Source organism: Lolium perenne, chromosome 4, assembly GCF_019359855.2.
Source record: "Lolium perenne isolate Kyuss_39 chromosome 4, Kyuss_2.0, whole genome shotgun sequence".
NCBI classification, from domain to species: domain Eukaryota; kingdom Viridiplantae; phylum Streptophyta; class Magnoliopsida; order Poales; family Poaceae; genus Lolium; species Lolium perenne.
This window is the reverse complement of record NC_067247.2, coordinates 184,627,904-184,645,180: the sequence shown is the minus strand read 5'-3', so window position 1 is coordinate 184,645,180 and position 17,277 is coordinate 184,627,904. Positions and strand designations below refer to the sequence as shown.

Below are 17,277 nucleotides of genomic sequence, written 5' to 3'. Positions count from 1 at the left end.
TCAAATTATATGATCCAGCATTTGGTGGCGTGATGCTCGTTACTCAATTTGTGCTAGGCCTGAAAGAGGAGCTGCGGGTGGCGGTGGAAGCACAATTGCCAGATTCAGTGCAAAGGGCGACACTGATGGCACAGGTGTTTGAGCAGACACCAGACAGTTCCAAGCCCGCATATAAACCGTACAAGCACTATCAAAACACGCCATGGAAGGAGAAGAACAAATTCACTTCGGGGGAGGTGTGGAAGGCACAACAACCGAAGGAATACAGAAGAGCAAACAATGAGTGTTTCAAGTGTGGGGCAAAATATGCTCCAGGACACCAATGTGCAGCACCAGTGGTGGCACAACTCAAAGCAATGCAAGTTGATACAGCAACTGAAGTTCTGTCGGATGAAGTGCTGGAAATGGTGACTACCATGGAAGCTTTAGCAGTAGATGAGGCAGAACAGCTGTCTATGAACGCTATTAGTGGAACAGATGCTGACAGCACGATCCAGTTACCAGCTAGAGTCAACAATTTGACGGTACTGTTGTTAGTTGATTCAGGCAGTACAGGAAGCTTTATTGATGCAGCTAGTGGAACAGATGCTGGGGTTTGTTTGGCTTCTTCAGACTTTGTTGCTCCACCAGGAGCTTCTCAACTCGATGGCACACAGCCTCGGAGCTAGGAGTCGCCTCACCTGCAATTGCCTTGTTGCGGACGTTCCACCATTCCCACATCAGGGTCACAGCCTTAAGCTGTGTTTCATCGCTGCACTTCCAAAGATCTTGCAGCATGTTGTGGGCTGAGGTACAAGATATGAGCTTCTCACGTCTCTCTCCTAGAGCCAGGATATTCCAACGCTTTTAACTTTTTTGCACTTCAGGAAAACATGTCCCCCATTCTCATTCAAGCGATGGCACACAGGGCATGTCATATCGAGGTCCACCCCAAGCCTTCGGATTTTCATTCTGTTGGCCAAGCTATTGTGAGGAAGCCAAATATGGTTTTTAGAGACCAAATATGGTTCCAATCAAATTTTACAGTGCTGTTTGCCAGATTCTCCTTGGGGCATGCAGCATCTCTGCCCAATCTTCTGTCCCTCAGCTGAACCCCAACCTTGTATGCAGACTTGACTGAGAAAAGGCCGCGCGGATCAAAATGCCAAGCATGGATGTCCTCCATTCCATCACAGATGGTGATGCCCTATTTAAGACATGAACCAACATGGGACCTGAGCTAGACGATGTCAAGCCTTTCTTGTGCTTAATACTAAAAGTTTTGTTTTCTCGAATTTACATTCAGATGGGTCATAGTTAAACAGTTAGCAGGAAGTAAATAGTAAGAAAATTAAAGGCTTCTTTGATTCTGTAACAGTAGGAACGGGTACCTCTTTATTTGCACGAATATGATGATACAATTAATTGCCATTGAGATGTAACCAGAACTTTCTTGTTGCAACCTGTAATTGTACAAATGGTGTTCCCTGTACCTGCAATGCACCTGACCATTATTTCCTAAATCCAACATAATTAAAGAGAATGAAATCTAGAGAATGGATCGTTAGGGTGGTGGATAGTAAGACTATAAAAAACCAAGAAAGAAATAGAATGAAAAATAACATTTAGCTTGAACCACATAGGTACTGGCTACAAGGACAATCATGTAATCCCCACTCTCCTAAATATTAACTAACCATATCTAGGTGATTTTACTGTAAAAAACAACTAGATGCACCTAGATATAGATCTATGAACTGCACTTGTTAATCAGTTCAAATGGAACATGCTAGCATTCATTTATTTCAAGTTAAAGGTGATTCTTATAACACTAACTGCAGACAAAAGTCCTAAAAATATAAAAACTAAAACAGAAAAAGAACAGTCTCACGAGTTACCTGGTACTACTCAGCGGAAAGGGTGAAGCTGGAGTTCAGACCTTGATGAGGGGAGAGGCGTGAGCAAACAAGTGCGCAGTATAAATTGTGTGCAGTGGCCCATCATCAAATTTCGTTAGCTAATTGATGTTCTAAATGATCGGCAAACTGTCAATCTAGTTATTAACAAGTGTAATCACATCATGTCACCACTGCACCAGAAATGCACTAAACCAAGATTACACGCGGAAATATGTATAATAAATAAATAAAAATATAGGAGAATTGTTCTATGGAGGGGGCGGGGAGTGGATAATCACATTGGAGAGATTGTGGCCTCTGGATAAATATGTGAAATTTACAGCGGATAACTCCGTAGAAAATGACACTGAGAGACCAAAGAATGGAACCTCTCAGTCTCCTATATTATCTAAAAAGCATTCCTACTGAATCAAGAAACTAAATCAGAGCTTCTTTGAGAGCAGTATGCTACTTTGCAGCTCTTCTACTTCTACTTTTTATTTGAGAACACTCTCCATCACACTTTTTCTTCAAGATGAAATAGATTTCAGAAAGTTGGAAGGGAAATCAAAATAGTACCGGTGATTGAGAACAAATTAGGATGTAAGAACTTATGAGGTGCTTAGAATGATAACATTATTACTTATGAGGCGCCTAAAATGATAATCAGGAGCAGGAAGCATATATGCCACTATATGATCAGATCTACGATAGCTTGAGAAAAGCACCTTATATGAGCAGCTTTGGAAGAAAAAAAGTTGTGCATCTGCGAGCGGACTGATCAGGGTAAAAATCTGTGTATTAGCATTATTGATCCATCTCTGCATGGAAAACTAGCCTGAAGCACAATAATCCGATAATAAATCACTACTCAATAAAGAGCCCGCCTCAAAGGGTATGATCAGATCCCGATCAAAGGGAGTACGCCCTAACCGAAACTGGCAGTTCATCAAAGCAGAGGGCTGCACATATCAATTACAGAAAACCGCCTAAAACTCCTAAATCAACACCCTGCTGATCAGTACTGCTGCTGATGCCCTGTCCTGAAAGCTAAATTTTACACAGATTGATTAAAATATCCCCATCACGCAACCACTATTCTTAAATTGGACATCATGGATCGCAAAGTAAATGATGTGAACTCAACGCAAATCCTCAAGTAAGCAGAATCAGTTCATCACAAAGACGATTGCACGGAAGAAACAGGTCTTTTATTCTCTTACCATCCTCGCTTGCCAGAGCTAGAGTCGATGTAGGTAACAGACACGACTTCGGTAGTTCAGGACCGAAGATGCAGTGCTGAGATGTGAGGTATGAGGGGTGAGGTCTTTATCGCTTTGGCCTTGCTGCCATTGCCAGCCAGCATGTAAAGTTACTGTAATCTGCACATATCGAAGCACAACAAAGTCACATAAAGAATTCTGTACGTATAAGAAATGACTAAACTGCAGAAATTTGCAAAGAAATGCATAAGCCTTCTTTACTAATTAAAGATACTTGCTGGAAGCATTCAAATAATACAGGGGGTTACAATTCCATTGGAATTACCAAACTACAAACATAATCAAGCACATAATACCAATTGCAGAAATATTTTTAGATCTTTTTCACCAATTAAAGGTAGCATTTAGATATCAATTAACAGAAAAGGATAGATGTGCTTTGGTTGCACCTGATTTGAGCAGTGGCTGCTCGATATGGTCATCCATGACCACCGGTGGTAGCATCCAAGTGATCCCTCTTTTAACTTTGGTCAGCAATTACTTAATTTTAATCACAAACTGATGAAAATTAGAAGACAAACGTTGCTTGGTGTTGAAGAATTTCGAAGAGAAGAAGAATCATAATTAAATGAAACCTTCTATTAATATTAATAATAATTCACACACTGATTACATAGGATAGCTACTATCCCCTAAGCCGTAGGTTTGGGTGACCAGTTCAGAGTGCAAATGAACTAACCTATTACTACCTGGGTCACATTTGAAATCACACCAAGAATCAACTAGGCTACCATCGAATCTGACTAGAGTTAACACAAGCATCCATCAATCGGTGGCGCAACTGATTCAATTGGTCCGGAGGAAGTAGGGGCAGACGGCTCCCATGGTGGGCGTCCAGTTGCCACACCCCCAGTAGCACCTCCCCTGCATGGGCCTGGCATCGCTACAACGCCCCCTCTGCTGGCCACTCCGCAGTAGCACGCCCCAGCGGCGCCACCGCACAGACTTGTTCGATGTTGATGAATTTCGCGGAGAAGAAGGATCATGATTAAATCAAACCTTTATTAATATTAAAAACTGACACAGCGATTACATAGGATAGCTACTCTCCCGTAAACTGTAGGTTCACAGTGAACTATGCTAATGCCAGCTGGGTCACATTTGATTCCAGTGACCAAATCACATGAAGCTAATATCTAGACTGAGCCTGAAATCGCAATCGGTGGCGCAACTGATTCAGTTGGTCCACAAGAAGTAGGGGCAGGCGGCTCCCATGGCTGGCGTCCAGTTGCCACACCCCCAGAAGCACCTCCCCTGTGCCGGCCCCGGCACAGCTACAACGCCTCCTCGGCTCGCCACTCCGCAGTAGCAGGCACCCCCGCACAGACTTGTGTGAGGCTGCTGCCCCTCCTCCTCCTTGTGCTGGATCGGCGGCGGCGCCAAGGAGCCAGTAATGGCGATCTTGGCGCCCCTGCGCATAATCTCCACAAGAAGGTGCGCCGTGTTGCGCGCGTCATCGAGCCCGCAGTGCAGGCGGCCTTCCCACTGTAACCCCGCGGCCCGGACGGCCTCCTGCAGGTTGACTCGCCCTCCGCCCCCGAGCACCGCCTGGAAGGGAACCCTGAGGTTGACCCAGCGATCGAAGTAGGCCGGCTTTGCGATCCCCTTGAAGACGCACTCCGATTCTAGCATCGTGCGGCAGTCCCAATCCCCCCACGTCACCACGGCCAAGCTGCCGCCTTTCCTGGTCCCCGCCGTCGCCGCCTGCAGCCAGCGGTCGTGCAGCAGGAGCGCCTCGCGGAGATCCACCCCTCCATCGACGTCCTCCTGCCTGATCCCTGTGAGGTCCCTGCAAAACGGGGTCAGCACGGGATGGTACTTAGGGCGGACGTACCTGCGGAAGGCGGATTGGATGCGGCCGGTGGCGCCGTCGACGAGCACGGAGGGGAACTCGATTATCTCTTGCGGGTAAATCCGCTTGTCCTTCTCGCACGTGGCCTCGAAATCCACGACCAGGAAGAACTCGAACTCCTGCAGCAGCTGGTGAGGCACCTGAGCCCACGGCGCCGCCGCGTTCGACATCATCATCCGCCGCGGAGGGAAAGCACGCACGCGCGCGCGATCACCGGGAAACAGAGCGCTGAGAAGCTAGGGTTTGTCGAGAGCTGGATCAGATCGAGATCTCGGGAGGGGGAGCTAGGGTTTCGATCCCGCGGGCGAATCGCGGCCTTAAATCCACCGGAAGGATCTCCGTCTCCGACATGAACTCGAACTCGAACTCCGACTGCGTAGAGTTTACGCGGGATTCAGATCTGGGCCGCGTTGACGCGGGTTATGCTGGGCCCGACATCGTTATTTCTTTTTCCTGAATTGGTGCGTTTTTCTTTGGCTCTTGCTGCACTCGCGTGCTCTCAGTGTATGTTGTACTGATATGTACACGTGCTTGCAACATTTTCTATGGGTTCATAGTGTAGCATATAACCACACGGACTAAAATCAAAAAATAAACGCTAGTTTGCGGTACCGGGCCAAAAAAAAATCACGCACATGCCAGAAAAATAGCTGGCCTCCCAAGCAAACCCGCATCGCTTCTCAAAATGAAATACTGCATATACGCGGACTTGAGACCTAGATTCCCCTTCGTCGCTCCAAAACGGTTTGCGGGAGGGAATATTCAGCTGGGAAAGCCTCCTTTTCTCCCCTGATGAGGACATCCCTACTACACCACTACCTCCGTCATTGATGAATGAAGATGAACCTGCTGTGAAGCTCAAGTCCGATGAAGTTCGGATTGGTCCAATTACAAGAGCTCGTGCGAAGCTACTTAAACAACATGTGAACTTGTTCCTAAACGATACTTTGATTGATGAGAACTTTATACTACCTAAGTCCTATTACTTATGTATCATCAGGTATCAAGAGGAGACGAGCATCGCACGAGGAGTAGAGAAGCAGCTGGACATGAAGATGGACGTCAAGATGGACGTGAAGCTGGACATGGAGCTGGACATGAAGATATCTCATGGTCGCGCGAGGGAGGAGCGGGAGGAAGGCGCGAGAGGAGAAGACGACGTCCAGGCCGGTCCAACACCCGTTTAGACGGGCCTCCGGACGGGCCCGCCGGTCCCTGGCCCGGTGACCGGGCGCCAACCGGATGGGATTTATCGTGCAGGGCAAAAACCGGATTTTTGCGAACTTTCCGGTTTGCCGCCGGTTGACGGGTTCTATGCCGAGCAGCCCGGTCATGGCCCGGTTGACCGGATTCTATGCTAGGCAGCCGGTCACGGCCCGGTTGACCGGATTCTATGCTAGGCGGCCGGTCAACTGGCCGGTTGACCGGATTCCGAGCCGGACCAGTCAGTCTGTCTCGACCAGATCTATTCTGGGTCGGTTTTCTTTGTATCTTTTCGACCAGAACTCGTCCCGGACGCCTATATAAGTGCCTTGGACGACCCCCTAGCTGCTTTAGACCACGTTTAAGATAAACCCTAGTTCATAGTTGTTTGCTAAGCAAAACTATTGTTCCCCAACTCTCCAATTCGTTGCGATCTGGAGTTTTATGCTACTGAAAGTTTGTGTGATCTGCTGTTCCATTGGGAATTAGAAGATTGCAATCTACCGCTTCGTGGTCGGCGGCTACGTGCGCAAGTGTGTGGAGTTGCGAATATCTTGAGGGTTGAGAGCTGTTGCATTGGCATCAGGAATCAATCGAGAGACTTCGTCGGCGTCATACAAGTTATCCTTCTCATATCATCGATTTCATCCGCTGCTACCATCGTGTGTTCATCACCACCTGTCGCTTACTGAGAAGATCGGGCAACCCCTTATCATCTTGGTATCAGATTTCCAGTTTTCCTCGGTAAGCCATCCACAATCCACCCCATAGTTGAGTTGTGAGTGTTTCCTATCCAGAAAAAGCCATAAAAAGTTAGGGTTAGGGTTTGCCATAGCCTTAGATTGCACTAATTTCGAGTTTTAGTTGCTTTTCGTAGTTGTTTTTGCGTATCTTTTCTTTCTATCTAGTATTTTAGGGTTTGAGTTTTACTCTATCATCTAGTTTATCATAGTGTGTCAGTTTTTGTTACTCCGAGTCCACATAGCGTACAGTGTGCTTGTTCCCAACCATAGACACAGCCTATCGATATACGTGACTAGGAACTTCCCCAGAAGAGACTAATTTTACCGCTCGACAGGCTGCTCATTAGGGTTTTGGTGCTTTGCATATCTTGTTGGCCGTGTTATCAAGGAGTTGAGTCATAAAATCAAAAAAAAAAGAGAAAATTGAAAAGAAGCAAAAAGAGCTACATCGCTGCGTGTGTTATACAAAAGAAAATCCAAAAAAAAAAAAAAGTGTTGTGCTAGTTGAATCAAGTGAAGGCCTAAGTTTACTTTGCTGCACCCGTAGTTGAGCAATCTTGTGCCTGTCTCGTTGAGCTTTGCTAGCGTCTCTCTTGTGCATTGCAACCTTTTCTCACATATAGTTGCATTATCCCATTATATCGCCTTGTGTGAGTATCATTGGTTGTCTACGGTCAGCGCTAGAGCTTGTTATTGGTGCAAATAGGTAGCCCACCTACAGCCCCACATATATCCTGCTTTGTCGTGTGATTTTTCTTATACCCTTGATATTCGCTTCGCTACATCCGTGCACTAGTCCGTCAATCCAAGTTGGTAAGCAATACTAATTCACTTTGGAGCGGTAAGATTTACCTTTCTTATCAGTTTTGAGTGAGTTGTGAGAGTACCACCAAAGATTTTTGTTTAGTGCACTAACCTACTAATCATGTCTTCTACCGAGAATGTTGATGTGATGCAGAAAAAGGACGCCGCTACACCAGTTACTTGGCGTGAATTTGAGGCACTTCGTGATCACATGCAACGTGAAATACGAGTTGCTAGTGATGTGTTGGACAAGGATATTCAGAGTGTACACTAGTTGGTCCTGATAAAGCTTGCAAGGTCATTATTGATGGCGGGAGTTGTCGCAATCTAGCAAGCAAAGAGTTATGTGCCAAGCTGAAACTGAAGTATCTACCGCACCCGCATCCATATTATATTCAGTGGTTGAGCAATAATGGTGAGATGAAGGTGAGCCACATGGTGCGAGTTGATTTTGAGATTGGACCGTATAAGGATTCCATTGATTTTGATGTGGTTCCTATGATGGTTTGTCACCTGTTGTTGGGTCGGCCATGGCTCTATGACCGTTCGGTGCAACACAATGGCCGCGCCAATACATATCACTTGGAGTTCAAGGGCAAGAAAATTAACTTACAGCCTATGTCACCACAGCAAATTGTCAATGAGTCTCGTCAGAAGATTGAAGTAAACTTGGAGGATGCATCCCTAGATAGGCGAGAGAATTGTAATGCCGTGAGTGATATAACGAAAAGTGAGAGAGTGAATTCCTTAGTCTCATTAGCCACCAAACAAGACATGAGAGAATTTTGTGAGGATCCTACAGCCATGCCTATTGTGCTCATGTACAAGGGTACGGTTTTGGTTTCTAACGACATGACCCCTCTTCCTTTTGGTGTTTCTAATGTTTTGCAGGAATTCAGCGACGTGTTTCCGGAAGAGGTACCCGCAGTACTTCCACCATTGCGAGGTATTGAGCATCAAATTGACTTGATCCCCGGAGCATCGCTGCCCAATAGGGCGCCATATAGAACGAATCCCGAAGAAACGAAGGAGATACAGAAGCAAGTACAAGCGCTACTCGACAAAGGTTATATCCGCATAAGCCTTAGTCCTTGTCTTGTTCTCGTTATTCTTGTTCCTAAGAAAGATGGTACATGGCATATGTGCGTAGATTGTAGAGCGATAAACAACATTACTATTCGATATCGTCATCCTATTCCCCGTTTAGAGGATATGCTAGATGAATTGAGTGGTGCTGCTGTTTTCACTAAAATTGATTTGCGTAGTGGTTATCATCAAATTAGGATGAAAGAAGGGGATGAGTGGAAAACCGCCTTTAAAACAAAATTTGGTTTATATGAGTGGTTAGTAATGCCTTTTGGTTTAACTAATGCACCTAGCACTTTCATGAGACTGATGAACCATGTTTTGCGTGATTTTATTGGCAAGTTTGTGGTTGTGTATTTTGATGACATATTAATCTACAGCCGCAATGAATCTGATCATATTATACATATTCGACATGTTTTGCAAGTGTTGCGTGATAGTAAACTCTATGGTAATCTTGAGAAGTGCACATTTTGCAAAGATAAGGTCATATTTCTCGGGTTATGTTGTCTCTAAGCATGGAGTAGAAGTAGATGTGTCTAAAATTGAAGCTATTCAAAATTGGCCTACTCCCATGAATGTGAGTCAAGTTAGAAGTTTTCATGGTCTAGCCTGGTTTTATCGCCGTTTTGTGCCCAATTTTTCTACTATTGCTGCACCTTTGAATGAATTGACTAAAAAGGGTGTTGTCTTTGAGTGGGGCATTGCCCAAGATCATGCTTTTGATGAACTGAAACGATTGTTAACTTCTGCACCGTTGCTTGCACTTCCTGATTTCAATAAGCAATTTGAGATTGAATGTGATGCTAGTGGTATTGGAATTGGTGGTGTGTTGATGCAAGAGGGTCGCCCAATTGCATATTTTTCTCGAGAAACTTTCTGGTGTTAAGTTGATCTATCCAATAAATGATAAAGAATTGTATGCTTTAATTAGAGTTCTTGAGGTTTGGCAACATTATTTGTGGCCAAAAGAATTTATCATACATTCTGATCATGAAGCTTTGAAATATCCGAAAGCCCAATCTACTTTGCATAGGCGTCTTGCTAAGTGGGTTGAGTTTATTGAGTCTTTTCCGTACATTATTAAGCATAAGAAGGGAAAAGATAATATTGTTGCCGATGCTCTATCTAGGAAGACTATGCTATTAACCCATCTTGATGTTAAAATTCCTGGATTAGAGGTGTTATGTGATTTATATGCGATCGATCATGATTTTGCTGAACCATACCGCTTGTGTGCTATTGGTAAAGCATGGGAAAAATATCACATACATGATGGGTTCTTGTTTAGAGCTAACAAACTATGTGTTCCGAGAATCGTCTCGTGCGTTTGCTCTTATTGCGGGAATCACATGCTTTGGAGGTTTGATGGGTCACTTTGGGCGTGAGAAGACGCTACTCATGCTCGCTGATCATTTTTATTGGCCAAAGATGAGGCGGGATGTGGACAGTATGTGAAGAGGTGCATTACTTGCAACAAGTCCAAGTCCAAGCTGAAGCCTCACGGTTTGTATACTCCGTTACCGGCACCTACTACACCTTGGGAGGATATTAGTATGGATTTTGTGTTGGGTTTGCCGCGTACTAAGAGAGGCCATGATTCTATATTTGTGGTAGTGGACAGATTTTCTAAAATGTCACACTTTATTGCACACTGCCACAAAAGCGACGATGCGTCGCATATTGCTAACCTATTTTTCGTGGAGATTGTTCGACTACATGGAGTCCCGAAGACTATTGTTTCGATCGTGATGTAAAGTTCATGAGCTACTTTTGGAAGACACTTTGGGGAAAGGCGGGGACAAAGCTACTGCTCAAGCACTACTTGTCATCCCCAAACCGATGGTCAAACTGAAGTGGTGAATCGAACCTTGTCACAACCGTTGAGATCCATGATCAAGAAGAACCTGAAGGAGTGGGAAGAGTGTTTGCCGCATGTGGAGTTTGCTTACAACAGGGCGGTACACTCTACCACTCGAGCTGTGTCCTTTTGAGGTGGTGTATGGTTTCAATCCCATTACTCCACTTGACTTGTTGCCTTTGCCCATACATGAGCGAGTGAATATGGTGGCCTCCAAGAGGGCAGAGTTTGTGCGTAAGATCCCTGTGACGACTAAAGAGTTGACGAGAAAGAAAGGCAAGAGCAATGCCGCAAGGATGAACAAGAAGCGCAAAGAGATGTTGTTCAAGCCTGGTGATATGGTCTGGGTACATTTTCGCAAGGATAGGTTCCCGAAGCTACGGAAGTCTAAGTTGAAGCCTCGTGGTGCTGGTCCTTACAAAGTGCTTGCCAAGATCAATGATAATGCATACTCAATAGATCTTCCAGTTGATGAGTTTGGTGTCAGTAATTCTTTCAATGTTGCTGATTTGACACCATATGACGGAGAAGACCTTGGAGCGTCGAGGTCGACGCCTTTTGAAGGGGGGGGAGATGATGAGGACATCCCTACTACACCACTACCTCCGTCATTGATGAATGAAGATGAACCTGCTGTGAAGCTCAAGTCCGATGAAGTTCGGATTGGTCCAATTACAAGAGCTCGTGCGAAGCTACTTAAACAACAGGTGAACTTGTTCCTAAACGATACTTTGATTGATGAGAACTTTATACTACCTAAGTCCTATTACTTATGTATCATCAGGTATCAAGAGGAGACGAGCATCGCACGAGGAGTAGAGAAGCAGCTGGACATGAAGATGGACGTCAAGATGGACGTGAAGCTGGACATGGAGCTGGACATGAAGATATCTCATGGTCGCGCGAGAGAGGAGCGGGAGGAAGGCGCGAGAGGAGAAGACGACGTCCAGGCCGGTCCAACACCCGGTTAGACCGGCCTGGGACCGGCCCGCCGGTCCACAGCCCGGTTGACCGGGCGCCAACCGGATGGGATTTATCGTACCGGGCAAAAACCGGATTTTTGCGAACTTTCCGGTTTGCCGCCCGGTTGACCGGGTTCTATGCCAGGCAGCCCGGTCACTGGCCCGGTTGACCGGATTCTATGCTAGGCAGCCCGGTCACTGGCCCGGTTGACCGGATTCTATGCTAGGCAGCCCGGTCACTGGCCCGGTTGACCGGATTCCAGACCGGACCAGTCCGAGTCTGTCTCGACCAGATCTATTCTCGGTCGGTTTTCTTTGTATCTTTTCGACCAGAACTCGTCCCGGACGCCTATATAAGTGCCTTGGACGACCCCCTAGCTGCTTTAGACCATGTTTAAGATAAACCCTAGTTCATAGTTGTTTGCTAAGCAAAACTATTGTTCCCCAACTCTCCAATTCGTTGCGATCTGGAGTTTTATGCTACTGAAAGTTTGTGTGATCTGCTGTTCCATTGGGAATTAGAAGATTGCAATCTACCGCTTCGTGGTCGGCGGCTACGTGCGCAAGTGTGTGGAGTTGCGAATATCTTGCAGGGTTGAGAGCTGTTGCATTGGCATCAGGAATCAATCGAGAGACTTCGTCGGCGTCATACAAGTTATCCTTCTCATATCATCGATTTCATCCGCTGCTACCATCGTGTGTTCATCACCACCTGTCGCTTACTGAGAAGATCGGGCAACCCCTTATCATCCCCGCCATCGTCACCGTCGGTGGTTGATTCCGGCGATCCCTGCCTATGTCGTCGCGCAGTGCATCGCTGCCGCCTGACTTCTTGTCATTTTTTGTCAAATTACGTTGAAATTCAGTGTATTTGGAGCTATAGCGGCATGCGCGAGCCGCTGAAACCAGGGTAGGGTAGTGCAGCAGCCTAAACAAGGTGCGTTCAGCCAGTAGGGGGAGGGTCGTGCGGCGCTGCCTTGGGCGAGGGGGCGGGTCTGTGCAAAGTGCGGTAACGCGGCGCGATGGCCTAGCGAGGGGTGGGCGGCGCAGCTGTTCATCGAGGGGCGGCGGGTCGGCGCGGCCACGGGATTCGAATAGGAGGTGGGGTGGCAGGTTTCATGGAGGAAGAAACTTAAAGAAAAAGAAGGTGGCCCCTCCTAAGATTCCTTTTAGCAGATAGAGGATATGTGATCTGTTCTGTCCCGATATTTTTTGCATAAAAAAAACTAATGCAATTATGCGATTCGGTCAGATACGGTATCTACTACAGATGCTCTAACTTGTATATGTACGCATGCTGGTTTGTGTCCTCACGATATAAAGATAGATGGTTTGTTCTCTCGTTATCGAGAACCAAGTGCTAGCTTGATGGCTAAAGTTCAGCATGTCGAGCTAACCAATCTGGGTTCGAGTCGTAGAAGAGCTCGTAGACCGACGGGGTGCAAGGTGATATCCTGTGTGAAAAACACACGCTGGAGAGGTCTCACCTACCTAATAGTAACATTTAGGTCTCACCTACCTAATAACATTTATTTCTTTGGCTACCCCAGGAGGAGCATTTTGCTATGGATATTAGGTGCAACCAATTGAAAACGGCTAACATGATGATGCAAAGATGTTTCGTGCTAGTGCTTTTTAGATAGCTTTTTTAGCAACTTGGAGTGATCATGATGTAATAATATCCAAATCATATTTCGCTGGTTGTAATAACTAAATGTTTTTAATAAAGAAAGTTGTGTGCTTTTAATAAAGAAAGTTGCGTGAATTGATTGATGCATAGGGGAAGCCCCATTTCGAAAAGAAAAGAAAAAAAAGGTATAGTTGGAATGTCGCCATCTGCACCACAAGCAAGCTCCGCGACAAGGATGGTGTTGAAGAAGAATTCAATCGAGTTGCTGAGGTCCCTCTACGACCAACAAGGACGCATGAATGTCCAGTCTACATGGATCAAATTGACGAAAATGGTGTATAATTTTGTACCTCATAATCAGCCTCGCAATTACCTGAGCAGGTCTAGTTGTCGATGCCGGTGGACGGGTTCGCGTTGATGGGCAGCGAACATGCTCCAGGAACGATACCAACAAGTGCTCTCTAGGGCTGGAACCAGTCCTGAGTCTTGGCCTTCGTCGAGCTGCGGTCAGCACAGAGTATGCCGTCAACGGTGAGGGGATATGGTGGGTGGCGGCGCCGCTCTAGGGTTACAAAGGGAGTGAGGGAGGGGTGCCTTTGGTGGCTACTACGTACGGTGTCCATGGTAAGCGGGCCCGATGGCTAGTTAAGGGGGACACCCATCACGTCCGTGTTGTGTCCACGCCGAGGCATTCCTAACCCAATAGGTAACTTTGCATCGAGCTAGGTCTTACCCATTTACTGTCCATGCGGACCGAAATGGATGTGTTTGGAGCTCCTTTGATTCATAGGATTTGCATAAGAATTATGTAGGATTTAGATCCATAGAAAAATTTCATACACTTGTTGTTTAACTAATACAAACATATCCTATGCGAATTAATCGTATAAGAGTCTTGTAGTGTAAATCCTATACAAAAAAATTAGGTCATACATCATGAAATATTTCTTTGCTGCTACAATCAAACACGCTTTATTTTCTGATATGATTCAAAGAGATATGACATCCCAATCCCATGCTTTTCTATTTCTACACTTTTGTTATCCTATGAATCAAAGGAACCCTTGATCCATTTGCTTCGGGCTGATGAAGATGCCCTTACCACAAAACATACATGTATACTTCCACAGTTCTACAGTTCTACACTTACGAGCAAAAATGGTACCAGATGTCTTGAACACCCTAATCAAGTGTAAGAGTAAGACTTTCAGCTTCTCATAACTTGATCGCAGGATACCACTGTCGTCTATCGCTTTAAATATATTCAGGTAATAATGCATGATGTTTTATACATACCAGAGTGTGTGCTGCTTCTGGTGAAAGGCTTCCCTTCTTCACAAACTACATGGTCAGCAATTAATTCAACAACACCTGCACCAACAATGGTGAAACTTTAGTAAATCCAGCCATTTTGCTCGGTAGCTTCAAAGAGCTGTGTAAGTGTAAGGGAGCTACAAACCTCTGTTTAGGCAAACTGGCAGTCCTTGTTTGCCTATAAAGGGTTCCATTTCATGAAAAAAACTGTTCCACAAGGCCTTCCTTTAGCTCCACCTGAAACATTGTAAATGTGTAAACTGAGTTAACCATATATCATACAAGAAACTGCAATTTATTTCTGAACAATAACACAATTTAAATATTCATTCATTGATGTGTGTCCCTATCATAAACAGTAACTCTCAACAGAGAGCTACTATCTGAATATAGACGTGATAACACAACTAACTCCAGGAATAATGTTGACCTTCCTTTTCACAGTCATATCACTATTACTAGTTAAATGTCCAGAATCATGAAAAGGAGAACATTTTGTTTGATAACGGTACGACTTTGGTTCAACGCATCCTGTTAATTTGTTTTCTGAAACTAAACGCTATGAAAGGAACACATGAAAGAAAAATCAATACCGTTTCAGTAGCAATATACTTCCTGCACATCTTTAAAAAGCTCTAAGCTTCCAGTGTTAGGAGCGCTCGTGGACGATCGGCAAGTCGCTATCGCTGACCCTACCCGGGTCGGTTCTCGCTGCTCGCATCTCGTGGGTCGGTTCGGGGTTGTTTTGACCAAAGATTCATTGCTGCGGTGGCAGTTCTAGCTCCTTGCCTAGGTTGTCTCCTCGCCGGCTCCCTCCTGCTTCACGCCGACTCCCTTCGTGAGATGTACCAGGCCACCACCGATCTCCTGGCTCCTGGGATTGACGAGCTGATTGCCAGCGAGCCCCTCCCCGACCCGCCCTTGTTCCTCTGTCACACCCTTTGCCGTTCGGCGGGTCGTATGCAGAAGCTGCCGGTGGAGTTCCAGATCGCGCACAGCTAAGAGAAGAGGGGCATGGCGGTGCTGGGGATGCGTGGGAAGTCATGGTCCCTGAAACCTGAAGCACAATATCTTGCAGAAGTGGGATTGCTAGATGCGGAGCAATGATAAGAAGATGATTTCAGTCCAGATGCGTGCTGCATGTTGATCCACAGTAAGTGTGGATTTCAGTTATTCAGTTACGTCTTGAGATTTCAATTTGCGTTGCAGTGAAGTTCCTATTTTCCTTGGCATAGGCTATGTAGCCCAAATCAGTCATATATTCCAAATGATTCTCCATTTCAAATGTAAATTTTGTTCTTGTTTTCGGATTGGCATTTTCTATAGCATAAGATCAATGCTTTTGTTCAGTTTATGTACTGATACATCAATTGGTCAATGACTCTTTTGCATTCTTGAACAGGTCAAATGAAAATATACTACTAAACTTCAGGAGAACATTGTTTACCAATTACTTATTATTTGGCTGGAATTTATTATTGAAGGAGTTTACTGAGAAGCGTAAAGATGTATTCCATATAATTTACAAATAGACACTGTGTTCATTAATATTTTCTTTTCCTTTTCTGCTAAACATGCATAGACGTCGCTTGCTTTCATTTCTTAACCAAGCTGGAAGAGCAAATTCATGCTATCCATGCTACGGAATTTGGTTTAACGGATTTGCAAAGAAATTCTAAAGTTATAACTGCACGCTTTCATAGTATTTATGTCAAACCTTAGGATTATATTTCTGATTATAAGAAGTAATTTCTTACTCACAAGATATATAAGGTTAAAATTAAACACAACAGGAAGAACCTGACGCTAAAAGCAGCACCCGTGCTATCCTATGATTGATGTGCATCTTATTATTCTATTTGAAAGTAATATTCACATATTATCCAAGAAGTTCTGATTTGCATTATGGCCTATGAGTGCTCTTATCTTAGGACAAAAAACTAATTGGTTTATTTCTTCCTTGCAGTTCCGTACGATATTGCTAGGACATTTGCAATGTTCCCTTTATTGTCAATATATTTATTTGATTTTGTTAAGAAGTATCATTCCCACATATGGTGGTGAAAAGTAAAGCTGCACTTCTGGCTTCCTTAGGATTTGGTTATCAACTAACCGACATGGAATGATCATAGATCTAAGCTTTATTCTGGCTCTGCTTTTATTATATAGTTTCCCCACTTGGAATGCAATCATGAGATAATTTATTTTCTTTCTGTCATGTGTTTATTGTTCTGTAGCATCTGTTTTAGATTTGGTAAGCTTGCCAAAAATGTGGATATAGTTTCTAGCCAATTGACCTGATGTTTTTTTTTGTGCACTTGGTTCTTGTCGCTTACCAGGATAGAACACTCTGAAGAAGATAGATTTTACACCTTTATAGCCTTTCACATGGCATGGATGATGAAAGTTGTTGTTTGGAAATGCTTGAATTATATTTACGTTGTCATGTTTTCTGTTGACATTATCTGAAATGACAAGCATACTGAAACAATAGTTTTAACCTTCAACTACTCTAATTTTTTTTACGTTGATCCCTTATTTGTTCTTCAAGATAAGTTCTGTAATTTACTGATTGGCATGCTTGATATCAGGTTCTTATAAAAGATTTTCCAAGAGGTGCAGATATCATATATATGAAACTGTAGTTAGGGAAATGTTCGAT

General features: G+C 44.7%; 1 protein-coding gene and 1 long non-coding RNA gene across 2 annotated transcripts; both read right to left on the bottom strand.

The window, feature by feature from the left end:
- Nucleotides 1–916: 916 nt before the first annotated feature.
- LOC127294527 (uncharacterized) lies at nt 917–15,238 on the bottom strand. The gene is made up of 4 exons (XR_007846719.2): nt 15,209–15,238; nt 14,761–14,852; nt 14,598–14,672; nt 917–3,259 (listed from the first exon to the last, which is right to left on the bottom strand). It is a non-coding gene; the product is annotated as an uncharacterized lncRNA (long non-coding RNA).
- LOC127294526 (uncharacterized) lies at nt 4,146–5,478 on the bottom strand. Its single transcript, XM_051324360.2, has one exon. It carries the CDS (start codon nt 5,186–5,188, stop codon nt 4,337–4,339), a length of 852 nt encoding a protein of 283 aa, XP_051180320.1. The 5' UTR covers nt 5,189–5,478; the 3' UTR covers nt 4,146–4,336.
- Nucleotides 15,239–17,277: the final 2,039 nt, after the last annotated feature.

What these genes read in the sequence shown, in the direction of transcription:
- LOC127294526 (XM_051324360.2), bottom strand. Translation starts at nt 5,188, where the DNA reads ATGATGATGTCGAACGCGGCGGCGCCGTGGGCTCAGGTGCCTCACCAG.